This window comes from Anomaloglossus baeobatrachus, chromosome 4, assembly GCF_048569485.1.
Source record: "Anomaloglossus baeobatrachus isolate aAnoBae1 chromosome 4, aAnoBae1.hap1, whole genome shotgun sequence".
NCBI classification, from domain to species: Eukaryota; Metazoa; Chordata; class Amphibia; order Anura; family Aromobatidae; genus Anomaloglossus; species Anomaloglossus baeobatrachus.
This window is the reverse complement of record NC_134356.1, coordinates 441751196-441778026: the sequence shown is the minus strand read 5'-3', so window position 1 is coordinate 441778026 and position 26831 is coordinate 441751196. Positions and strand designations below refer to the sequence as shown.

General features: G+C 45.6%; 1 protein-coding gene across 4 annotated transcripts in view; it reads right to left on the bottom strand.

The window, feature by feature from the left end:
- VPS13C (vacuolar protein sorting 13 homolog C) overlaps positions 1-26831 on the bottom strand; it is a 492503-nt gene that overhangs the window by 343481 nt on the left and 122191 nt on the right. For all 4 annotated transcript variants that reach the window (XM_075345525.1, XM_075345526.1, XM_075345527.1 and 1 more), the window contains 6 exons: positions 21236-21363; positions 20890-20996; positions 13008-13179; positions 11473-11535; positions 5749-5890; positions 3188-3282 (listed from right to left, as the gene is read on the bottom strand). In XM_075345525.1, the coding sequence (XP_075201640.1) occupies positions 3188-3282; positions 5749-5890; positions 11473-11535; positions 13008-13179; positions 20890-20996; positions 21236-21363 (707 nt within the window). The remainder of the gene's footprint in view (positions 1-3187; positions 3283-5748; positions 5891-11472; positions 11536-13007; positions 13180-20889; positions 20997-21235; positions 21364-26831) is intronic.

The following is a 26831-nucleotide window of genomic DNA, read 5'->3' as shown; positions in this document are numbered from 1 at the left end:
AACTGAGATCCATCAGTTACCCACTAGTACGATCTGATGGTAGTCAGTACGACTGTCAGACACTCTATAAACTCATTCTGCAGCCAACAATAAACTATCTAAAGGCTATAGGGCAAATCATGCAGTGCTTTCAACTTTTAAATGAAACCCAATAGTAAAAATGACTTTTAGCTCCAATTAAATGCATTTAAAAAAAGAAAAATGTCCTAAAAGGTGGAGAACTCCTCTAAAAACAATATTAACTCAAATAAAGTTTATTGAAGGGATATAAAGGATCAGATGTACTATGGATATAGCAAGTTAACTTTTTTTTAACTTTTGAAAAATCCTTAGTAGGAATTTATGTAAATATACGGTATTTAGTCTAAGAAAATTTTTAAAGGAAAAAAATTCAAATTAAAAGATGCCAGAGTCAGATGGTTTGTAGCATTTCACCATCATGAAAGTTAAAGGAAAAGTGATAATCTGACGGTGCCTTAGTACGGATAAAGAGGAAAGATTGCACCAGGAAAAAGGAATATTAAAATAAGGAAGGCCATCTCCTCATTCTGCATTTATTTCGGACAGCGTTTGATTCAAGCTATACTACAATGTCCCAAATCAATGCTCCAAATTATACCTACTTGGGAAGAAGCCGTCCGCTTGTATTCTGTTGGCAATTTACAATCAGTAGATTTTAACTTCTGAGTTGTTATGGGAATAGCTCGATTGTAAAGTGCAATAAAGGGAATCTGTCACCAGGATTCTGCCAACTAACATAAGAGCAGGATGATTTAGGGGCAGAGATTAGGATTCCTGGAAAGTACCACTTACTAATCTGCTAGCTGTAGTTTTGATAAAATAACTATCAACTCGAGATTATCACTGGAGGACTAGTAAGGCTACTTTCACACATCAGGTTTTTTCCATTAGGCACAATCCGGAAAAAAACGGGTAAAACGGATCCGGTACCGCATCAGTTTTATCCCCATAGATTTGCATTGTTACCGGATTGTGCCTGATGGCTTTGCGTTGCATCCATTTTTTTCCGGATGCGGCAAAATTAAAGCGGCGGCCGGAGGCAACGTAACTTGTAACTTTTTTTGTCCGGCAAAAAAAAAAAAAACCGCGATACGGCATGTTCTACAATGGAAGCCTATGGACGCCGGATCTGGCGTGATGCGGCAAAAAACGGATGCGGCTGCCGGATCAGTTTTTGTAAACTGAGCATGCTCCAATGTTTTGAAAAAACGTATCTGGCAAATAAAAAGGAAAAAACGGATGCAAAACGGATCCAACGGATCCGTTTTTTTTTTCGCATCCGGCATAACCGATCCGTTAAAAATCTGTTAAAGATCCATTTTTTACATTTTTTGCCGGATCCGTTGGATGAGGAAAAAAAAAGGATTGTGCCTGAATGCAGAAAACTGATGTGTGAAAGTAGCCTAAATCTTCTGCCAAGCAGTCCTCCATTTTCATTAGCTCTGTATAATTCCACCACCAGCTCTGATTAGCAGCTTTCTGTGTACACTATGTGTAGCCAGAAAGCTACCAATAAATTGTGTGGGCAGGGTTACATGGAGGTCTCCACTAACAGAACTGATAAATGTGTGAATACTGGATTCTTAAAAGGGATTGCCCCCCAAATTTGAAATAAACAGCATACATGATTAAAATAGATCTCTTACACCTGATGAGGCTGATTTACTTATGAAAAAAATCGATCTCAGGATGGCTGTATAGTCCATTCTTAAAGTTTTCCTGCACAATATTAAAATGAGCTCTAACTTGACTCACAAAATGCTCATCTTAATATATCAGGAATGGGGCCTCTTAGTATCGGATTCCTGCAGTTTAACACCACGCTAATAAAATCTAAGGCTATGCGCCCACGGGACTCTGTATCTGCGCATTTTTCTGCAGCTAAATCCGCAGCATTCCCCCGGAATCCGCAACTTTTCATAGGTGCAGATTTTGTGCGGATTTGTTGCGGATTTGTCACGGATTTCGCAATTTTTTTTACATTCAATTGAATAGGCAAAATCCGCAGGTAAATCCGCAACAATAATTGACATGCTGCAGATTTTTCCGCACGGAAATCCGCATGATTTCCGCTGTAAAAAAATCCACAGCGTGGGCACAGCATTTCCCAAATGTCATAGAAATGGCTAGGGAGTAGCTGTGCTGCAGATGTCTGAAAAATCCGCGGCATTTCCGCGGCAAAATCCGCGTATTTTCCCCAGCGTGGGCACATAGCCTTAGGCTATGTGCCCGCGCTGCAGAAAATGCGCGGATTTTGCCGCGGATTTCTCGCGGAAAAGCCGCGGATTTTCCAAAAATCTGCAGCACAGCTATTCCCCAGCCATTTCTATGGCATTTGGGAAATGCTGTGCCCACGCTGCGGATTTTTCCGCAGCGGAAATCGTGCGGATTTTCGTGCGGAAAAATCTGCAGCATGTCAATTATTGTTGCGGATTTCTCCACAGGGTCCCATATACTTACCTGCCTCACCGGAGTCACTTTCTCCGTCCGGTGTACAGGAGCGTGGTGAATCCAGGTACAGGAAGGAAGAGGTGGGCGGAGCCTGCACGAGCTCCGGTCATGTGACAGCCGGAGCTAGTTCAGGCCCGCCCACCTTCTCCTGCAGATGAGGAGAGAGAGTGACCCGGCTGCCGGAAAGCGAGGTGCTGCATGATGGAGGTGAGTATGAACTCCCGATCACTGCAGCACTTGTTCTGCCTTGAGGATGCAGTGCTGAAGCCATGGTACTGTATCCTCAATGCAGAATGCCCACGCCATATCTGCAGGACATTCCGCAGCATGGAAACAGACAAAAGTTGTGGTGCTGTTTCCTGGGAGCACCTGCGGAATGTCCTGCGGATATATCCGCAGGACACTGTCCCCGTGGGCACATAGCCTAAGTCTGCAACGCCCTCCAAAAGAGTCAATTTAATTGATGATACCTGGTCCTAGACAAGGGTCTAAGAAATCTGTTTTATATTTCCAGAGGTCACCAGTAATCCCTACCACATTGGAGTGGGCCTTGGAATTCAACAGTATAAACATGGGTTTCCATTCTCACCATGTCTAAGACATCTATGTAATAATGGATGAAGTTTGTGTTGTGAAGTTTGGTGACAGAAACCATTTAATGAAAGCAAAGTTTTTATTCTTTCAAAACTGCAACCACCAGTAAATTTCTACCTACCGCTTTAGGCAAACAGAGATTGTGAGAGCTTTCACTGTAACCTATTGCAGTAAAGAGTTTCTTCTTTTCCTCAGGAGTCATCAAGTCATCAATTTCTGAAATAAAATAAAGCATGTATGAGATATAAATATAATTACACATATTTTCATAAACTGGTAATCCATGTGGTTGAAATGTATAGCATTATTGATAACCCATAATCTTCATCTTGTTGTGAAAAAGAAGAAGGCTCCACCTGAATCACACTGTTCGCGTGTGTGCAGACGTTGAGTATTTGTGGAAAATTTATTTTGCCTAAGTGTGTTGGCAGGGAAAATTTGGCATTAAAACAACAACTTTTCCATGCATTTTTATTGCATCTTTTCCCTATACATTAAAATGATTCAAAAACGCTGAAAAAAAAATAGAAATGCAGCAGATTTGAAAAACGCTCTAGTAGTCGAAATCCGCAAGGAAAAAATATGCAGCGTGAGATTTTAGAATTCTCATTCACTTCGCTGGTAAAGCGTTTTTATCCTTAAAAAGGGAATTAAATAATGCAACAAAAGCACCAAGTATGAACAAGCCCTTACAATAATACAGGCAGACAATAAAAGTCTAGATGTACCAAGTTTTGTTTTTCCTTCAAACTGCAGCAGGCACTTCCTAGAAAACCACAAGGACTTGCAGTTTTCAACTCAACTGACTTCAAAGTGGAAAATCAGTTTATCAAAATGTAAGGATGTCACAAAGAAAGCATGTGCTTAAGGCCCGTTTCACACGTCAGTGATTCTGGTACGTTTGTGCTTTTTTTTTTATACGTACCAGAATCACTGACATACGCAGACACATTATAATCAATGGGTCTGCTCACACATCAGTGATTTTTCACTGAACGTGTCTCCGTGCAGCGTGCACCCCTGGCCGTGATTCTGCACGGAGACATGTCAGTTTTTTTCTGGCATCACTGATGACCCACGGACCACACTATGGTGTGATCCGTGTGTGATCAGTGAAACACGTACCAGAAAATAACTGACATATTAAATATTTTCAACTTACCTTGCCTGCAATTCGCTCTGGAGCCTCCGCTTTCGGCAGCTCCTGTCTGGCTCATGAATATTCATGAGAGCAGGAAAACCCGACCAGGAAGTAGCTGCAGAGAGCGGTGGGTAGACGCTGGAGACCCGAGGAGATCAGCATCATGGACAGCAAGAGCGAAGCCAGGTGAGTAATGTCCATATGCAATCACGGATCACGGATTGCACATGGACAACCCACGTGTGCCGTGAATCACGGAACACGGAGGGACATGTGCGTGTTTTACACGTCAGTGAAGAATGTCTGTGTTTTTCACCGACGTGTGAAACGGGCCTAAGGCTGCTTTCACACATCCGGTTTTTGCAGTGCGGCTCAATCCGGCTCAAAAACCTATGCAACGGATGTGGCGAAAAACTGGATCCGTTGCATAAGTTTTTCCATGCAGCCCGTCCGTTTTTTGACAGATGCCACTTAATACTGAGATGCGCAGTGCAAAAAAACGCATCCGGCGGCCGGATGCGTTTTTTTGACGCAGGACGCATCCGGCGTCCATAGGCTTGCATTGTAAATCGCTTTATGCGGGCTTTCTGGCGTCCATTATTCTCCCTCCTGGTCCTTATTGCCGTCCCCCATCGCTCCTTTGCATAGCTGATGACGCAGCCCACTGCTCCAGAGGTCCCCGCGCATGCCCAGTGCCAGTCTCACGGGACTGAGCAGTGTGACCGGTGGTGACGTGTGCGCAGGCAAGAGATTATGGGCGGCGCTGTGATTTTCATCAGCAAGTACCCGCCCATAATGTCAAGCTCGCGCTTTCCCCTCTGCCTGCACCGTTCTGCGCAAGCGCTGGCCATATGGCCCCACGTCACCTCCCATCTATTTCTTGCTTCAGGGAAAGATGGGTAAGAGGTGATGAGGGTTAATATAGCCAGCACTTGCGCAGAACTGTGGAGGCAGAGGGGAAAGCGCGGGCACGACATAGGTGGGTACTTGCTGATGACAATCACAGCGCCGCCCATAATGTCGTGCCCGCGCACACGTCACCAGCGGTCACACTGTGCTCAGTCCCGTGAGACTGGCACTGGGCATGCGCGGGGACCGCTGGAGCAGTGGGCGTTGTCATCAGCTATGCAAAGGAGCGATGGGGGACGGCAATAAGGACCAGGAGGGAGAATAACGGACGCCAGAAAGCCCGCCCCCGTCACTATAAAAAAAGATTACCATACGAAAAGGTAAGACTTTATAAAGTCTTTATTTTGGTCTCACAGGGGGTACAATAATAACAGGAACCTTGCTAGAATGCAGCACAGGAGCTGCAGAGGGGGAATCTTTTAGGTTTTGGGTGAAATTTCTGCTGACAGGTTGCCTTTAACATACATCAAAGGTTAACCCAAACCTGAGATGTTCCAAAGTACCTATATCTGGGCTTCTCATACTGATACAGTGCTATAAAGAAGGCATATGGACCTAAACAAGGCCCCTTAGTCCCCTACAGTGTCTTTTTTCCAGATGTAAATAGAATGTGTAATGTGGGTTAAAATTACTTTCAGGTACAGAAAGCTCTTCAGAGTCTTCTTTTTTAGATGTTTCTTTCTTGCCCCAAAAGCCTCCAAACCAGCCTCCACTTTTCTTCTCTCCAGTTTGTGCAACCTTTTTCGCCAGCACCTTCTGACCTGACCGAACTACCTAAAAATAGAGTAAATAAATTTAAGTTTTCAAAAAGGATATTTAATTTACAATTTGTAGTCATAGATATATAATTTTTTCTTTAGGAATACAAGTATGTAACTAAAAAAAAAAAGAAAAAAAATACAGTGAGTGTTTGTTATCAGACCCTCTGCTCTTAACTGGTTGCACACATACACTGTAGAACTGTCACACAAGGTAGACGTAGGACAGGTGCGTACATAGAAATCATGGGGCCCCGTAGCAAAAGTCTGAATGGGGCCACCCCACCGATAAAAAAACACACCAAACAAAAACAAAAAAAACAAACTACTACTATATAGTGTTACTGAACAACACCCACCATATAAAGGTTTGCAATGTATTACATTGCAAAATAATGCCGCCACACCATGACCACATATTACCACATAGATTCTGCATATAACCACCGTCCTGTTACTGAGCAAAGGCCACTGCACCAAGACCAGGAGATTCACACCGCAAATCCCTAAAAAATCTGCAATATGTGAACTTGGCCTAAAGTAGCGATGTCCTTCTTTGTGCCCCTCACCACACACAATATAAATTTTCACATCTGTCTCCTCCATTTAATGGTAACGATTATGATCTAGCCTTAGGATCTATAGTAAAACTCTGCACAGTACCGGGATAATACACACACACACACACACACAAACACACACAAACACACACAAACACACACAAACACACACAAACACACAGTGATGGCACAGGCTCAATACACACAGAGTAATGGCACAGCACAGGGCAGTTTTTCTGTAGTGTTACAGGCAGACGTTTGTACTTTATAATACTCACCTGCTCCTGTGCTGGGAGAGATGATGATAGTGGCTCAGGCCTCCCTGCTGCACTTCCTGTGAGTCTTCCTGGCTGCTCCTCCTGTCCTTTGCTTTTTCTTTCTATTCCTTCTGTTCTCCGCTTCTCACAGTTTTTTCTGCTCTGTTTGCGTTTCTCTCTTTTCTGTGGTCTCTAGTCCTTCACTCCTGCAATGTTTTCCTTTTCATCATTTCATTCTCCCGCAGCTGTACTGAACAAGCTCCATCCCCTTTCCTGATTGGCTGTTCTTCTCCTGGCATCTCTCACTAGAAGATGCTGCTGCCTGGCCACTCCCTCCTCTTCAGCACAGGCCACGCACAGTGTGCAGTGTGGGCGAGTCTGAATCTCTGCGTTGGCCAGTCTGCAGCTATACAATCAGTGTTGGCTCCCAGTGGCATTAATCAGCTGCTTGGTGACGGCCCCGGGGGCATGATGCATTAAAGTGAAAACGCACACACCGCGGGCAGCCGCCCCAGGCCCTTCCAGCCAGAGCTACCACCAGGAATTTCAGGGCCCCATACTGCCAAAATTTCCGGGCCCCCTACAGACTCCACCACAGGTCCACTTCTACCCCTCAAACCTTCGGCAATAGAAAAAGTTGTTTCCAGCATCACGTCCAAGAAAAGGTTAAAAAACAATTTTATTCCATAAGGTTAAAACCAACACTAGCTTGAATGGACATCCACGAAATATAAAACAATGCTGACGCGTTTCACACCTAAAAGAGGTTCTTAGTCTTAGACATACCCTGCTAGATCTGCACAAGTTATGGAATAAAAATGTTTTTTAACCTTATTTCTTGGCCATGATGCTGGAAACACCTTTTTTCTATTGCCGGAGTTTGCCTCTTTGAACACGGAGCTGACCTCCCTGCACCGTCCCCCAGAGAGAGGACCCATGTGATGCATTTACCGGGGGAGCAGAGATCCTCCTCTGCATACTTACCTCCAACTTCCACAGTCCCACAATCACTGGAAAATCTCCAATTCTGCAGACAGTCCTGCCCAATCACACATTAACCACTAGCCGTCATTCTGGACAGCCTGAAAAAAGCTGCATGCACCATTTTTTGGGTCATTAAAATGCCAAGCCCCAGACAGAATCGTCAGCCATATGCATATATGCAGGAGGGGAGGGCCAACGCTGAGGAGGGGCGGGTCGGCACGGAGGAGGGGAAAGAGGGATTTATCTCCCTCTCTCCTTTGTAGCCTGCTATTGCCATTCTCACCCTGCACTCGAGGTACCCGGTGTAATGCGAGTACAGTGCGATTTTTTTCTCGCCCCATAGACTTGAAAGGGTGCGAGAGAAACCAGGAACGCTTAACAATCGCAACATGCTGCGATTGTTTTCTCGGTCCGATTGGGGCTAAGAAAATAAATCGCTGATGTGTGCTGATACATAGGCCAATATTGGTCCTAGTGGAATGTGATGTTTTATCGCATTCTGCTCACTCCGATTTTCATGCTGTGTGTTTTAGGCTTTACAGTTAGGGGTACTTTACACGCTGCGACATTGCTAGCGATAGCTAGCATGTTGAGCGCGATAGCTCCCGCCCCCGTCGATCGTGCGACATTTGGTGCTCGCTGCCATAGCGAACATTATCGCTATGGCAGCGTCACACGCACATACCAGGTGGTCCATACCAGCTGGTCAGCGACGTCGCTGTGACCGCCAAACAATCACTCCCTCAAGGGAGAGGTGCGTTCGGCGTCATAGCGACGTCACTGCGGCGTCACTAAGTGGCCGGCCAATAGAAGTGGAGGGGCGGAGATGAGCGGGACGTAACATCCCGCCCACCTCCTTCCTTCCGCATTGCCGGTGGACGCAGGTAAGGAGATGTTCGTCGCTCCCGCGGTGTCACACATAGCCATATTTGATGCCGCAGGAACGACGAACAACATTGTACCGGTGGCAGTAGTGATATTAAGGAAATGAACGATGTGTCAACGATCACAGTTTTGGAACGATTTTGCGATCGTTGCTCAGTGTTATACGCTGCGATGTCGCTACCGGCGCCGGATGTGTGTCACTAATGACGTGACCCCGACGATATATCGGTAGCGATGTCGCAGTGTGTAAAGTACCCCTACCTCTCCAAAAAAACTCCTTACATTAAAGTCAATGGAGCTGGGAGGCGAGATCATTAATAGGAGCTGTGATTGGTTATTATAGGCAACAAAGGACATTGCTACTGTAAGAAGCTTATCCGGGACCGGGAATGAGAGGGAGACAGACCGGGAATGAGAGGGAGACAGACCGGGAATGAGAGGGAGACAGACCGGGAATGAGAGGGAGACAGACCGGGAATGAGAGGGAGACAGACCGGGAATGAGAGGGAGACAGACCGGGAATGAGAGGGAGACAGACCGGGAATGAGAGGGAGACAGACCGGGAATGAGAGGGAGACAGACCGGGAATGAGAGGGAGACAGAAAGGGAATGAGAGGGAGACAGACAGAGAATAAGAGGGAGACAGAAAGGGAATGAGAGGGAGACAGACAGGGAATAAGAGGGAGACAGACAGGGAATAAGAGGGAGACAGACAGGGAATGAGAGGGAGACAGGGAAAGTGACAGACAGGGAATGGGACAGACAGGAAAAAGACATTCTGGCAGGGAAAGAGACGGACAGACATCCAGACAGACAGGCTACATGCGCAGTTATACACACTATACATTACCTCATCTTGCAGTTCCTTATTGGTGCAGAGCAGGAGAGAAACCATGGGGACCTGCACGGAGGCTGCAGCAGCTGAACAACAGGACCTGAATGTTCACTGGTCATGTGATCAGGCACATGATCAGTTAGATGACAGGTCCTCACCGCAGCCTCCATAGTAAATTTCCTGTCCTGCACCAATCACATAAATCAGTGCAGAGTAGGAGAGACGGCAGCTCTCTATGAGCGACTGGGGCCCCCTCATTGCCCTGATGGCGGCCCCGCCCCCTGGGGCCCAGTGAGCTGAGGGATGAAAGGGGAGGGGCCTGGGCTGTCAGCGTCCGGGCCCACCTCTCCTGCCTCCAGTTCACGGGCCTCATAGCAGTAGAGTGGTCTGCCTCTACTGACAATACGCCACTGACGTAGGAGTAATCACAGCGCGCGAGCTGTGTGGTCAGCAGTGATTCTTACAAGTCCTTGCACTGGCTCAAATACTGGAAGCAAGCGGCTCCAGTGAGAATAGAAGCTAATTTTCTCCCTGAAACCACACTTCCAGCCTAACAATTTAAATGCTATTTAGCTACATATTACCACCAGACACAGGAAACCATAGAATGCTGCTGCCCCTAGTAGTCTAATATTAGGATGAAGGAAAAAAAAAAAAAAGTTAAGTTGTCCTCACAAACTGAAACTAAGCTGAACAGTTTTAGTATAGTGTCTTTAGGAGGAAGGCATGGGTCTCTAATCCCAGCTCCATTTCTACCTTAGGTTAGTTGTTTTTCTTTAATGTTTTTTCCCCTTTTGCTTTCCAATATAGCAAAGTATTCAGGGAAACAAAGCGAAAATTCCATACATTACACTATATTATATCCTCTCTGGTCTATGCGGCAGGACCCTAACCCCCTAACACACAAAGAACTTTAGAGCAACGAGGCAGACCAACCTTCCCACCCATTTCCGGACGGCTCATCCACCATAGCGAGACATGTGCATGCAGGGAAGACTAACCTTATTGACTCCTCTTCCGAGGGCTCCTGATGACCGTCTTATATTCTGTCAAGAAGGATTCAGGATCCATCTTCAGAAAATGTTTTTTTCTGTCCACTTAAAGGGAACCTGTCCCCTCCAATATGCGATCTGACATATCAGCAGACGCATATTTTCCCTAATAGCAGCTCCCTACCCATCCCTGTGCTGTAAAATTGTGTAATATGAAAGTATTAAAAAACATTTTATTACTTTCATATTTCCTATGTAAATTACAGAGCCGCTGCCCTTATGGGCGGCGCCTTGCCCTATGGATGTCTGCATACTTTCCGTGGTTCACTCGCCGGTTTCAGACGCGCACTGCGCATGGCAAGTGTGCGTCTGAAACTGACAAGGAGAACCCGGAAGAGAAGCCTGCCGCAATGATAAGTATAAACGCGCGCAGGATAGAATGAGTGACGGTGACGTCGCTCATGTGACTCCATGGTATCACGCCCACAGGGGCGTGCTACCACGGAAAGTATACCAGGGCAAGCGGCTCTGTAATTTACATAGGAAATATGAAAGTAATAAAACGTTTTTTATTACTTTTATATTACACAATTTTACAGCACAAGGATGGGTAGGGAGCTGCTATTAGGGCAAATATGCGTTTGATAATATGTCAGATCGCATATTCTAGGTGACAGGTTCTTTTTAATAAAGCCAGTTTTTCTTTACATTTTCTTTGATTATTATTTCTTGTATATTATGTTATTAATAAAGTAGGGGCTGGAACGAATTAATAGCATTCCAATTAATTTTAATGGGGATATTAAATTAGAGATAAGAGCAAACTGAGTTACAAGCTCGGTCACAGAACAAATTTAACTTGTAAGTCAAGGTATCTGATTAGCTTGCTTCCAGTTGATGGGTGTAAACGGCTGAGTAGTTAACTTTTTAGCCTAGTGTCATCCTTCTAGTGGCAGCAACAAACACCACATGGTTTCCTGTCTTCTCCAACGAAGGCTCCAAGAAAGCAATTTTATGGGTACTACACAAAAAATGATATATTTAAACAGGTTCCCTTAATACTAATAAAAAAAAAAAAAAGTTACCTCCGATTGTGCTTGCTGCCTAGCGAGAACTATATTAAATACATCAAGAGGCTTTTCCAGTGCCTAGAAGGAAAAAAACAAAAACATATGCAAACATCTATAAAACCATAGAGAAAATCAAAAAGGATAAAAACTTCAGAAGACTCATTCGCTTAACTCTTGTACAAGATCGATTTTTTCGTATGGGTGATATTCATGGTTTTTCACTGATAGCACTCGGACATATATAACATGGGACTGTGCACATGTCCGACTTTTCCTCAGACAGAGTGGCCCAAGGAAAAAAATGTTAAAACATCCAATTTTTGACTGAGAGTTGGATCAATTGATGTCTATGGGTCTGTGGAAAGCATCAGACTGCACACTGATGACATCCAAGTGCAGTCCATTTTCACTGGCTGTATCAATGCTGCGGTATGTGCGGCTGCGGAATATACTGCGGATGTCCCACAGCCGCACGTAACTGCATGTCAATTATTCATGTGGAAATATCTGCGGAATTCCTGCCTTTTCACTATGGAGATAGAGGGCGGGACTTCCACAGGTATTTCTGCACTTTTAGTTGTTTACCCAAACAAAAATGCTCGAATCGCTCAGCAATGGATAGCTGCGGATTCTCGGCAGTAGCTGCAGTAAACCTGCGGCAAAGTCCGCGTGTACATTTTCCCGTGGGCACATAGCCTTAAAGTGCACACTAAAGCCAGGTTTACAAACAAATTTCTGATCAGTTAGACAATTTTTATAGCTTAAATTGGTCTCAGCCTTTTACACGCACTTTTTTTTTTGTTAGTTACTGTTTCAATCATCTTAAAAAAAACACCTTTAAATTTCCTTTAGTTAAGTTCTTTTCAGTTTTCTGGTTTTTAGTTGGTTGTAGATTTTTAATCATGTCCCATCAATTTTCTACCAGAGGAGGCCAATTTCAATCAGGTCAAGATGCCATTTAGGCTTAGTTTACATGTATACAGTGCTCTATTCTGAGCATTTGAATCGGGGTTTCCATCTAAATTCTCTCCCACCCACCCGCCAAAATGGGATTCAGACAGAACTTCTGGTGGAGCCAGTCAGTTTCATTCCGTTCTAGTTGTATCCATCTTTTTTAGCTGGACAAAATACAGTGGTAGGCCTATAAAGACCATCACCAATGGAAGGGAGGCCAAATTGACTCAGCCTGTTCCATTATAATGAAATAATCTGTTGGGGCTCCTTTGGAGACTTTAGTGTGGATCCAGTTTTTCAGAGACTTGACAGAAATCAAAAGAAGTGCTCAGTATATGAGCCATGATGCACTGGTCTGTACAGCATAAGCGACCAGATGATTGCACCTATAAGTCTCCTAAGACGACTTTAAAAATATGAGAAAAAAAAATAAAATATTACTTTACTTAAGAAACAGCACAAAAGTTAAAATCACCCCTCTTTTGCCCAATTAGAAATAAAACAAACAAGAAAAAACACATTTGGTATCTCTGTATTCATAAAAGAGCCATCAAAATGTAAAATAAGTTACTCCAATCGGTAAACAGCCCCATCACCTGGATTTCCTTTGTAGTTTCTTCAGGAACCTTTGTTTGGGTCAATTTGGTCTTGTATGCATTTTTGTAACATCTTAGGTTTTCCCTGTGTTGTGTAATATTACACCATGACCACATGTTTGCTCGTCGTCTAACATGAATTTCCAAGATGCTGGTAATTGCATATTTCCACCTGCAGATTAAAAATAGGAAATGACAACAAAAAGTCACTTTTTTTTTTTTAATAAACAATTCTAGATATTATCATCAAAGGAGCTTTTCAATTAAAGAATCACTCCATAAATGAGGAATCCTATAAGCTTATGCTATTGTTTTTTAATGCTTTCAATTTTGAGCATTTTTGTTAGTTTGCGAAACGTCACTAGTACAGCTGATCGAACTGGCCAAAAATCGGGACCAGTGGATCACCGGCGGTTTAAAAAAAAGTCCGATCCGCTTCGGAATCCGGTGCCCATATAAATCAATGGGGACCAGAATCCGGAGATTAAAAATGGTGGTGAAAGGGATAGGGGGGCAGGATCGCGCACGGTATACTCACCTAGGCTGTGTCATGGCGGCAAACTCCTTCCGGGTCACATTTTTCCCTTCCAGAGCCGACAATTCAATATTCATTGCTTTGCTCGCCCACTGGCGCGTGTAATTGGTTGCAGTTAAACACGCCCCCACCATGAGTGGCAGCGTGGCAGCTGACTGAAACCAATCACAGGTGGCAGGACGGCCAGTGGGCGGGAAAAGCAGTGCAAGTGTCTGCGGGTCAGTATGGTGAGCATGCATGTAGACAAACACATGCACACTCCTTGTCAGGGTGCACGGCTGTGCTGGTGATGCGCTGTCAGACTCGTGAGAGTCTGGCATGACATCACCCAACACGGCCTGCCGCTCTCTGAACATGAGCGTGCATGTACCTAGAAACACGCACGCTCCTAACAGAAGCGTGCGCGGCTGTGCCGGTGATGCGATGTCAGACTCGTCCGAGTCCCTCACGCATGTGACTCCAGCCTAAGAGAAACCGCATGAGGCTTTTTTTTTATTTAAATAAATCATTAAAAAAAAAAAAAAAAAAACACGTGCGGTAGCCCCAATTTTCATCCCCAGCCATGATAAAGCCGGCTTGGGGCTGGTATTCTCAGCCCGCAGCCGCCCGGTGTTGCAGCATCTATTAGATATGACAATCCTGGTGCTATACCGGCTCTTCAGAGTACCCTGCGCACAGCTGCTACTAAACCCTAGGCTAGTGATGGCAGGTGTCTATGAGATACCTCCATCATTAACCTGTAAATGACAGTAAATAAGAAGAAACACAGAAAAATCCTTTATTTTAAAAAAAATAAATAAATACAAAAACACACCCTCTTTCACCACTTTATTAACCCCCAACACCCTGCAGGTCCAACGTAATCCACACAAGGTCAGACGACGACGACACACCCAGCTCTGCTACATCTCACAAATAGCAGCCATAGAGCACGACCGCCGGCAGTGAGTGTAGCCTATGACTGAGCCGCGATGAGCGATAACTGCGGGCAGACGCTGTCACAAGCTGAGGGCGCGTCTGCCTGCAACCAATCACAGATGACAGGACGGCCAGTGTGCGGGGAAAGCACAGAAAGCTGTGTGTATGCGATGAGCCTATTGCGCATTACAGGAAGTGAATGTGCGACCCAGAAGCAATGTGCCGCCATGACACAGAGTCTCAGTAAGTATGAAACGCTGTTTTAATTCTGTTTTTCTTTATTTTTCTATTATTTTCCCCAGTGCTGGATCCGGAATCAAATCTCAACTTTGAAACCGCACGGATCCGGACTTTTACAGTCCAGATCTGCTCAGCCCTAGTCACTAGATGAATACAGTACATTGTAGCATAGCGATTAGGCTTGTTTAGCAGTTACTGATGTATCAGTATGGAAACCACACTCCTAGAGTAAGGGCGGCTTTGCACGTTGAAACATTGCACGTGCGATGTCGGTGGGGTCAAATCGAAAGTGACGCACTTCCGGCGTCACTTTCGAGATCGTAGTGTGTAAATGCTAGATGATACGATTAACGAGCGCAAAAGCGTCGTTATCGTATCATCGTTGCAGGCTCTGACTTTTTGATAATTATGCTGCAGCGACAGGTACGATGTAGTTCCTCGCTCCTGCGGCTGCACACATCGCTGTGTATGAAGCCGCAGGAGCGAGGACCATCACCTTACCTGCCGCCGGCTGCTATGTGGAAGGAGGGAGGTGGGCGGGATGTTTACATCTTGCTCATCTCCGCCCCTCCGCTGCTATTGGCCGCCTGCCGTGTGACGTCGCTATGACGCCGCACGACCCGCCCCCTTAGGAAGGAGGCAGTTCGCCGGCCAGAGCGACGGTCGCAGGGTAGGTGAGTGCATGTGAAGCTGGCGTAGCGATAATTTTCGCTACGCCAGCTATCACAAGATATCGTACCTGCGACGGGGGCGGGGACTATCGCGTGCGACATCGCAGCATCAGCTGCTCCCCGTCCAGTGACGTACCCGTCCAACGTGCAAAGCCCGCCTAAGGCCTAATCTCAATAAAGAATTATCCACCTACAGACTGAAAGCAGCATAGCATAGTTGCCAACATTTCCAAATTTAGCTAGACCAGGGGTCTCAAAATGAGCTGGGTGTATGGGCCACATATAGAAAAAAAAATTGAGAGGGGCCGCATTGTTTGCAGGACAAAAAGACATTTTTAGTGATTATATGGCTTTTTTTCTACACACCTCGGGATCACTTTTTTTGATTTTTTTTTGCTTGATTATAAAAAAGCTGCATTTGGTTTAATTAAGTTTAAATATAAAAAAAAAACATTTTTAATGGCAAAAAAAAATCAAAATAAAGCATGAAAATATTTTTTTTTTATCACCTTCTTGCAATATTGTTTTACAATTAGCAGCATCATATAGTAATCTTAGCCAACATCTTGTAGTATTGTCCCCATGCTGCAGTAATGTCCCCCATCCATGTGCCCTGTAGTAAGGTGCTCATCCTGTAGTATTGTGCCCAGTATTATTGTGCTCATCCTTGTGGTATTGTCCCCAGTAGTATTGTGCTCATCCTTGTGCCCTGTAGTATTGTGCTCATCCTTGTGGTATTGTGCCCAGTAGTATTGTGCCCATCTTTGTGCCCTGTAGTATTGTTCTCATCCTTGTGGTATTGTGCCCAGTAGTATTGTGCCCATCTTTGTGCCATGTAGTATTGTGCCCAGTAGAATTGTTCTCATCTTTGTGGTATTTTGCCAGTATTATGCCCATCTTTGTGCCCTGTAGTATTGTGCCCATCCTTGTAGTATTTTGCCCAGTAGTATTGTGCCCATCCTTGTAGTATTGTGCCCAGTAGTATTGTGCCCATCTTTGTACCCTGTAGTATTGTGCTCATCCTTGTGGTATTGTGCTCATCCTTGTAATATTGTGCCTAGTACTATTGTGCTTATCCTTGTAGTATTATGCCGAGTGGTTTTGTGCTCATCCTTGTAGTATTGTTCCCAGTACCTTTGTGCCCAACCTTGTAGTATTGTGCCCAGCATTTGTGCCTATCCTTGTAGTTTTGTGCCCATCCCTGTAGTATTGTGTCCATCCCTGTAGTATTGTGCCCATTCTTGTAGTTTTGTGCCCATCCTTGAGGTATTGTGCCCTATAGTATTGTGCCCATCGTTGTGCCCTGTAGTATTGTGCCCATCTTTGAGGTATTGTGCTCATCCTTGTAGTATTGTGCCCAGTAGTATTGTGGCCATCCTTGTGCCCTGTAGTATTGTGCCCAGTAATTTTGTGCCCATCCTTGAGCTATTGTGTCCATCCTTGTAGTATTGTGCCCATTCTTTTAGTATTGTTCCCAGTAGTATTATGCTCATTTTTGTAGTATTGTGCCCAGTAGTATTGTGCCCATCCTTGTGCCCTGTGGTATTGCTCATTTTTGTAGTATTGTGCCCAGTAGTATTGTGATCAGTCTTGTAGTTTTGTGCCCAGTAGTATTATGCCCATTCTTTTGCCCTGCAGTATTGTGCCGAGTAGTATTTTGCCCATCCTTGTAGTATTGTGCCCATCCTTGTGCTCTGTAGTTTTGTGCCCTGTAGTATTGGGCCCAGTGGTATTGTGGTCAGCCTTGTGCCCAGTAGTATTGTGCTCATTCTTGTAGTATTGTTCCCATCCTTGTGCCCTGTAGTATTGTGCCCAGTAGTATTATGCCCATTCTTTAAGTATTGTGCCCAGTAATTTTGTGCCCGTCCTTGAGGTATTGTGCTCATTCTTTTAGTATTGTGCCCAGTAGTATGGTGCTCATTTTTGTAGTATTGTGCCCAGTAGTATTGTGCCCATCCTTGAGCCCTGTAGTATTGTACCCAGTAGTATTGTGCCCATCCTTATAGTATTATGCCCAGTAATTTTGTGCCCATCCTTGAGATATTGTGCCCCTCCTTGTAGAATTGTGCCTAGCAGTATTGTGCTCATCCTTGTAGTACTGTACCCAGTAATGTTGTGCCCATCCTTGAGGTATTGTGCCCATCCTTGTCGTAGGGTACCTTTGTGCCTTTTAGTATTGTGCCCAGTAGTTTTGTGCTCATCCTAGTATTATGCCCAGTACCTTTGTGCCTATTTTTGTAGTAGTGTGCCCAGTAGTACTGTACACACACACACACACACACATACACACACACACGAGACCGCAGTGCTCCGAACCCTGATCACGGGCAGCTACTGTCTCCTGCGGATGAGACATGCAGCCCCGCAGGTTAGGGCCTGATCGTGAGCACGTACCTGCTTGTTTTTGTAGCCCGTAACGATCGCAGCTCTCTGCCGGGGGCCGGCGCCGGAAGGACTTTACTACAATTGAATAATTTGCGGTGCCACGCAGAGGAGATGGCTGCTGTCCGCCAATCAGAAGCAAGGAAGTTACGACATACAGAGACGCCACTTCCTTGCATCTGATTGGCGGGCAGCAGCCATTGGTATAATGCAGACAGCTCCTCTGCGTGGCACCGCAAATGATTCAATTGTAGTAAAGCCCTGCCGGCGCCGGCCCCCGGCATAGAGCTGCGAATGTCACGGGGTCTGTGGGCTGCAAGAAGCAGCCTCAGGGGCCGCGTGTTTGAGATCTCTGAGCTAGACTTTTCAAGCAAACTCAGGGTTATCCCATGTGGAAATAAGATGTAGATTGCGTAAAAACAGCAAAATAGTGGGTGGTCCTGTTTATGGAAGTTACAGGGAGGGATTGGGGCATTCTCCAAAAGGGCTTAAAGGGGTGGTTCACCCATATTTTTTATTGTCTAGATCGATATTATATTGAGAAACAATGTTTCTCTCAAATACCTTGTGTTGTCAATAGTGCCTGTGAGAGGCGCTATTGCAGACCGCTGCTCCCCGTCCAGTGACGTACCCGTCCAATGCTGCCACGTCACATCCGTGCAGCCGGCTACAGTCTTCCAGACTCTGAGCTGTGAGCGGTGTTTCACTGCTGTCACAGCCCATCTGCTCCCTCCTCCTCCTCCCTCCTCCCTCCTAGCACAGCGCGTCTCCTGCTCCCCCCTCCCTCCTCCCTCCTCGCAGAACGCTGCAAGCAAGAGACGTGCTGTGAGGGAGGAGGGAGCAGATGGGCTCAGAATGCAGCCGGCTGCACGGATGTGACGTGGCAGCATTGGACGGGTACGTTACTGGACGGGGAGCAGCGGTCTGCAATAGCGCCTCTCACAGGCACTATTGACAACACAAGGTATTTGAGAGAAACATTATTTCTCAATATAATATCGATCTAGACAATAAAAAATATGGGTGAACCACCCCTTTAAAAGAGTTTTCCCAAGATCAAAGTTAATTTTAATCAATTGATCTTGGAATAAAAAGTTCCACAATTGGATGTGATTAAACAAAAAAAATATATGTTTGTGTTGCGGAGATAATCTTATATATGTGTCCCTACTATGTACTGTGTAATGGCCGTGTCTGACCGTACAGGGACATTGTCTGATCATATCATAGTTCCTGGTCCGAGGATGAAGAAAACAAGAGTATAAAGATATTACAGTATGGGATCGCTAATTATTCTTTTTTTAAGGAAAATCCTTGCTTTAAAACAGGCAGGGAAATTGTTACCTTACAAAAATAATCAGTGGTGAGACCGTGCTGTGAGGTCTTTATACTCTTTTACTTCCTCCCCTGCCCAGGAGCTGTGGTATAATTAGACCATTTCCCTGTACGGTCAGACACGGCCATTACACAGTACATAGCAGGGGCACATATATAAGATTATCTCAGCACAGGAACATTTTTTTTTTTTAATCACATCCAATTATCCAATTGTGGAACTTCTTTTTATTCCAAGATCTATTGATTAAAATCAACTTTTTGAGTGTGGAAAACCCATTTAAAGAAGCCTTTTACCATTTTTAGCATATTAAACTAGCCATATATTGGAATAGGGACGGTAAAGCCAAATAAAATGTAATTTTTGTTATTTCATTTGCAGAAATATTAGCTAGCAAAGGTTATATGCTAATTTTTGTTAAGACCATAGTAGAATAAGCAGGGATTCGTCTCTAGAGTCTGTTACTTTTTTTCCCTGTATGACGATGCCCAATCAAATGGAGACAGTGTCATGGAGAAAAAAAAAAACAAACAAAATACATGTCCCCAAGAATGTCAAACCCAGCTTTATTTGTGTGAGACATGTAATTCACATAACTGGTGTCCTCACAGATCTCACTGCTGCCATCTTTGTAGGGAATAAACGTCTGGCATGCTGTGGTAGAGAGCACTCATCAAAAATGTAAAATTAATTAATGCAAAAAAAAAATACACCCTGGATCAAAAACAACTAGTGTTTCGTATGACCGCCATGATTTTTAAAAGACATCACAAACTTCTAAACATCGAATAAAACAAAGTTTCTACATATTGCAACATCTATCATAAATTCTTCAAGAAACACCTTTTTTAGAGCCTGGATGCTGGATGAAGAATGATGTTCAACTTGTCTCTTCAGAATTCCCCAAGGACAGCTCTTGTACAGCCCTACTATCCAGGGACAGCTCTCGTACAGTCCTAAGCAAGGACAGCTCTGATATAGCCCTACTATCCAGGGACAGCGCTTGTATAGCCCTACTACTCAAGGAATGGTCTCATATAGCTCAACTACCCAGGGACAGCTCTTTTAGCCCCCAGTCAATTTTTGTATTGCAGTCCATGCTCGCACTGTGATGCAGGAGATCTGCATGAGCCCTTACAATTAAAAGCAGATCTTTGAAGGCAACCATAATGCTGGTGTAGCACTGGGTGACAATGAGTTTGACAACACTGCTTTAGAAGATTGACAGTCATGCAAAGTGCAGCAGACTGGAAGAGACACCACAGGACAGCAACGATTTAATTTCAAACTCCCATCCTCTGCACTAAGTGTGATTTAATGAGATCTTGCTTTTAGAGCAATGTTTAGAAGAATGACAAGACCAGATGCATGTACATGCAAATTAGAATGATGAACAAACATAGGAAATATATTTATTTATATTACCAAAAGGGTGAAATGTAGTCCTCTATAAAACCTGACCTGCTTGTTGCCACCACTAGGGGGCTCTACACATCTTCTAATCAAGTGAGGTGAGTAGGAGCAATAAATAAGTATACACAAATCTTACAAGGATAGAAATGTTGGTTCCTGATAAAGGGAAAATTATGCACACCTCATCGTTACACTATACATGGCAGCTTATAATGTTTGAAAAATGCAAATAGATGAATAGTTGCTATAATAAATCAATAAAGTCACACTAAAGCAAATCAACATTGTCCACAGTCACGGCCGATTAGTCTGGACTGGGAATCACTGAAACAGGGACGGATCATGAGTGACTGTATAAAATGAAGACTTCTCAAAGTAGGCACATACCATTTACTGGGGTCTTCTTTCAGCGTTACCGCTGGTCGGAACTTTCGGTATGGTGCGTTCCTAACCATGTAATCCACAGATTCCAACAAGTCAATCATGCTGAGATACTATAAGTAAAAATATAGGAAAAACAATATACTGACAAAAACAAATTACTCAGCAGTACTAATTATCAGGGACACTTTTACGAAAACACAATCCAAAATTAACCCCCTAAATAATATAGTTTTCCAACCCCAATATAATCAACAACATTGTGATGGCACAAAATAGATCACCTTTAAAAGCTAAAATTATTGACTCTAAATTTTTTCTGTGGAAGATATAGAAAATACAGTTTACTTGCCTGTGGCCTTGTTAGTTCTATTGCGATGTGCTGTATCTCCATGTTAAAATCTAACTTAGGAGTTCTCAATTCTACTTCTGCATTTGGATTGATGTAAAGCTTTGCTGATGCAGATACAGGCTTAAAGACTTAAAAAGAAAAATGAAATGGGAATGCAATATTAAAATAGTGGGAAGATATTAGGCAAACACTACAAAAAGAAAAAAAAAAAGACGAAAAAAATATGTGACAATTCAGTTAAGGTAACATGCTTGGAATTAGAAAAAAAAAATCATGATTGTGGGAGTCCAACATTTATCTGCAATGAAATGGGGCACTAAAGACCCACTTAAAAACAATAATTGTTCCTGATCATCGGCCTTGGCGCCTCACAAAACATTTGTTCAGTGGAAGAAATTTTTTAGTAAGCTTAACCAGCTAATGACAATTACTTGGGGATTTTAATGTATGCAGACACATAATGCAAAAGTACAGTGTATATTATACATATACACATATATATATATACACACACACACATTATATATATATATATATATATGTATATATGTATATATATGTATATATGTATATATATGTATATATACATATATATATACATATATATACATATACATATACATATACATATATATACATATACATACATACATACATACATACATACATACATACATACATACATATATATATATATATATATATATATATATATATATATATATATATATATATATAAAGAGCCAGGCTGAAGTTTGCCAAAGACCATAAGGATTGGACCATAGAGGACTAGAGTAAGGTAATCTTCTCTGATGAGCCTAATTTTCAGCTTTGCCCAACAACTGGTTGTCTAATGGTTAGACGGAGACCTGGAGAGGCGTACAAGCCACAATGTCTTACACCTACTGTGAAATTTGGTGAAGGATTGGGGATGATCTGGTGATTCTTCAGCATGACAGGAATTGGACAGATTAAACTTTGTGAAGTATGAATAAAGCAGCGTACAAGGTTATCCTGGAAAAGAAGGGAATTTTGTTTACTTACCGTAAATTCCTTTTCTTCTAGCTCCTATTGGGAGACCCAGACAATTGGGTGTATAGCTTCTGCCTCCGGAGGCCACACAAAGTATTACACTTTAAAAAGTCTAACCCCTCCCCTCTGCCTATACACCCTCCCGTGCATCACGGGCTCAGTTTTGGTGCAAAAGCAGGAAGGAGGAAACTTATAAATTGGTCTAAGGTAAATTCAATCCGAAGGATGTTCGGAGAACTGAAAACCATGAACCAAAAGAACAATTCAACATGAACAACATGTGTACACAAAAGAACAACAGCCCGAAGGGAACAGGGGCGGGTGCTGGGTCTCCCAATAGGAGCTAGAAGAAAAGGAATTTACGGTAAGTAAACAAAATTCCCTTCTTCTTTGTCGCTCCATTGGGAGACCAGACAATTGGGACGTCCAAAAGCAGTCCCTTGGTGGGTAAAAGAATACCTCGATAAAAAGAGCCGAAAACGACCCCCTCTTACAGGTGGGCAACCGCCGCCTGAAGGACTCGCCTACCTAGACTGGCGTCTGCCGAAGCATAGGTATGCACCTGATAGTGTTTCGTGAAAGTGTGCAGACTAGACCAGGTAGCTGCCTGACACACCTGCTGAGCCGTAGCCCGGTGCCGCAATGCCCAGGACGCACCCACGGCTCTGGTAGAATGGGCTTTCAGCTCCAAAGGAAGCGGAAGCCCAGAAGAACGGTAGGCTTCAAGAATCGGTTCCTTGATCCACCGAGCCAAGGTTGACTTGGAGGCCTGCGAACCCTTACGCTGGCCAGCGACAAGGACAAAGAGCGCATCTGAACGGCGCAGGGGCGCCGTGCAAGACACGTAGAGCCGGAGTGCTCTCACCAGATCTAACGAGTGCAAATCCTTTTCACATTGGTGAACTGAATGAGGGCAAAATGAAGGTAAGGAGATATCCTGATTGAGATGAAAAGGGGATACCACCTTAGGGAAAAATTCCGGGACCGGACGCAGAACCACCTTATCCTGGTGAAAAACCAGGAAGGGGGCTTTGCATGACAGCGCTGCCAGCTCCGACACTCTACGGAGCGATGTAACTGCCACTAGAAATGCCACCTTCTGCGAAAGACGTGATAAAGAGACATCCCGCAGCGGCTCGAAAGGTGGTTTCTGAAGAGCCGTTAGCACCCTGTTAAGATCCCAGGGTTCCAGCGGACGCTTGTAAGGTGGAACTATGTGGCAAACTCCTTGCAGGAACGTGCGGACCTGCGGAAGCCTGGCTAGACGCTTTTGAAAAAATACGGATAGCGCCGATACTTGTCCCTTGAGAGAGCCGAGAGACAAACCCTTGTCCATTCCGGATTGAAGGAATGAAAGAAAAGTGGGTAAGGCAAAGGGCCAGGGGGTAAAACCCTTATCAGAGCACCAGGATAAGAAGATCCTCCAAGACCTGTGATAGATCTTGGCGGACGTTGGTTTCCTGGCCTGTCTCATAGTGGCAATGACATCTTGAGATAACCCTGAGGACGCTAGGAGCCAGGACTCAATGGCCACACAGTCAGGTTGAGGGCCGCAGAATTCAGATGGAAAAACGGCCCTTGAGACAGCAAGTCTGGGCGGTCTGGGAGCGCCCACGGTTGACCCACCGTGAGGTGCCACAGATCCGGGTACCACGACCGCCTCGGCCAATCTGGGGCGACGAGAATGGCGCGACGACAGTCGGACCTGATTTTGCGCAGCACTCTGGGCAGCATCGCCAGAGGAGGAAATACATAGGGCAGTCGAAACTGCGACCAATCCTGAACTAATGCGTCCGCCGCCAGAGCTCTGTGATCTTGAGACCGGGCCATGAATGCCGGGACCTTGTTGTTGTGCCGTGACGCCATGAGATCGACGTCCGGCGTTCCCCAGCGGCGACAGATCTCTCGAAACACGTCTGGGTGCAGAGACCATTCCCCCGCGTCCATGCCCTGTCGGCTGAGAAAATCTGCTTCCCAGTTTTCTACGCCCGGGATGTGAACTGCGGAGATGGTGGAAGCTGTGGCTTCCACCCACTGCAGAATTCGTCGGACTTCCTGGAAGGCTTGACGACTGCGAGTGCCGCCTTGGTGGTTGATGTATGCGACGGCAGTGGCGTTGTCCGACTGGATCCGGATCTGCCTCCCCTCCAGCCACCGATGAAAGGCCAATAGGGCTAGATACACTGCCCTTATCTCCAGAATATTGATCTGAAGGGATGACTATCGGAGTCCAGGTTCCCTGAGCCCTGTGGTGGAGAAAAACCGCCCCCCACCCTGACAGGCTCGCGTCCGTCGTGACCACAGCCCAGGTGGGGGGTAGGAAGGATTTTCCCTGCGATAGAGAGTTGGGAAGGAGCCACCACTGAAGTGACGTCTTGGTTGCAAGGGAAAGAGAGACGTTCCTGTCGAGTGAAGTCGACCTCCTGTCCCATTTGCGGAGAATGTCCCACTGGAGTGGCCGCAGATGGAATTGCGCGAAGGGCACTGCCTCCATCGCTACCACCATCTTCCCCAGGAAGTGCATGAGGCGCCTCAAGGGGTGTGACTGACCCCGAAGAAGAGATTGCACCCCTGCCTGCAGCGAAAGCTGTTTGTCCAGCGGTAGCATGACTACTGCTGACTGAGTATGAAACTCCATCCCAAGGTACGTCAGTGATTGGGTCGGTGTCAACTTGGATTTTGGGAAGTTGATGATCCACCCGAACTGCTGGAGAGTCGCCAGAGCGACGGAAAGGCTGTTTTGACACGCCATCTGAGAGGGTGCCCTGACCAGAAGATCGTCTAAGTAGGGAATCACCGAGTGGCCCTGAGAGTGTAGGACTGGCACAACAGATGCCATGACCTTGGTGAACACCCGTGGGGCTGTCGCCAGGCCGAAAGGCAATGCCACGAACTGAAGGTGTTCGTCCCCGATGGCGAAACGCAAAAAGCGTTGATGTTCGGGTGCGATCGGCACATGGAGATAAGCATCCTTGATGTCGATCGATGCTAGGAAGTCTCCTTGTGACATCGAAGCGATGACAGAGCGGAGAGATTCCATCCGAAACCGTCTGGTGCTCACATGTCTGTTGAGCAGTTTGAGGTCCAGAACGGGACGGAATGAACTGTCCTTCTTTGGCACCACGAACAAGTTGGAGTAAAAGCCGCGACCATGTTCCTGGAGGGGAACAGGGATCACAACTCCTTCTGTCTTCAGAGCGCTCACCGCCTGAAAAAGTGGATCGGGGGCGGAGATGTTCTGAAGAAACGAGTCGGGGGACGAAAGCTGAACTCTATCCTGTAACCGTGAGACAGAAGGTCTCTCACCCATCGGTCTTGAACATGTGGCCACCAGGCGTCGCAAAAGCGGGAGAGCCTGCCACCGACCGAGGATGCGGTTCGGGGATGCCGAGAGTCATGAGGAGGCCGCCTTGGAAGCAGTGCCTCCTGCGGCCTTTTGGGGGCGTGACTTGGACCGCCACGCATAGGAGTTCCTCTGGCCTTTCTCCGGCCTGCTGGACGAAGAGGATTGGGGCTTGGCGGAGGGACGAAAGGACCGAAACCTCGATTGTATTTTCCGTTGCTGAGGTCTCTTTGGTTTGGACTGGGGTAAGGAGGAGTCCTTTCCCTTGGATTCCTTAATAATCTCATCCAATCGTTCACCAAACAAGCGGTCGCCAGCAAACGGCAAACCGGTTAAGAACCTCTTGGAAGCCGAGTCTGCCTTCCATTCGCGCAGCCACATGGCCCTGCGGACTGCCACAGAGTTAGCGGATGCCACCGCTGTACGGCTAGCAGAGTCTAAAACTACGTTCATGGCGTAGGAAGAAAAAGCTGACGCCTGAGAAGTCAAAGACGCAACCTGCGGAGCAGAATTACGTGTGACCGCATTAATCTCAGCCAGACAAGCTGAGATAGCTTGTAGTGCCCACACGGCTGCAAAGGCCGGGGCAAAAGACGCGCCCGTGGCTTCATAGATGGATTTCACCAGGAGCTCTATCTGCCTGTTAGTGGCATCCTTTAGCGATGATCCATCTGCAACCGATACCACAGATCTAGCCGCCAATCTAGAGACTGGGGGATCCACCTTGGGACATTGAGCCCAGCCCTTGACAACGTCAGAGGGGAAGGGATAACGTGTGTCAGTGAGGCGCTTAGTAAAGCGCTTGTCCGGAACCGCTCTGGGCTTCTGGACAGCATCTCTGAAGTTAGAGTGATCGAAAAACGCACTCCGTGTACGTTTAGGGAACAGAAACTGGTGTTTCTCCTGCTGAGAAGTCGACTCCTCTACAGGTGGCGGCGGGGGAGAGATATCTAACACCTGGTTGATGGACGAGATAAGGTCATTTACTATGGCGTCCCCTTCAGGTGTATCAAGATTGAGACCAACGTCAGTGTCAGAGCCCTGAGCTGCGACGTCCGCCTCGTCCTCCAGAGAGTCCTCACGCTGGGAACTCGAGCAGCGTGAAGAAGTCGGGGAAGATTCCCAGCGGGCCCGCTTAGCCGGTCTGGGACTGTGGTCCGGGTCGGAGTCCTCCACGTGAGACCTAGGGCCCCCCTGGGAACGTGCTGCGGCTCAGACAGA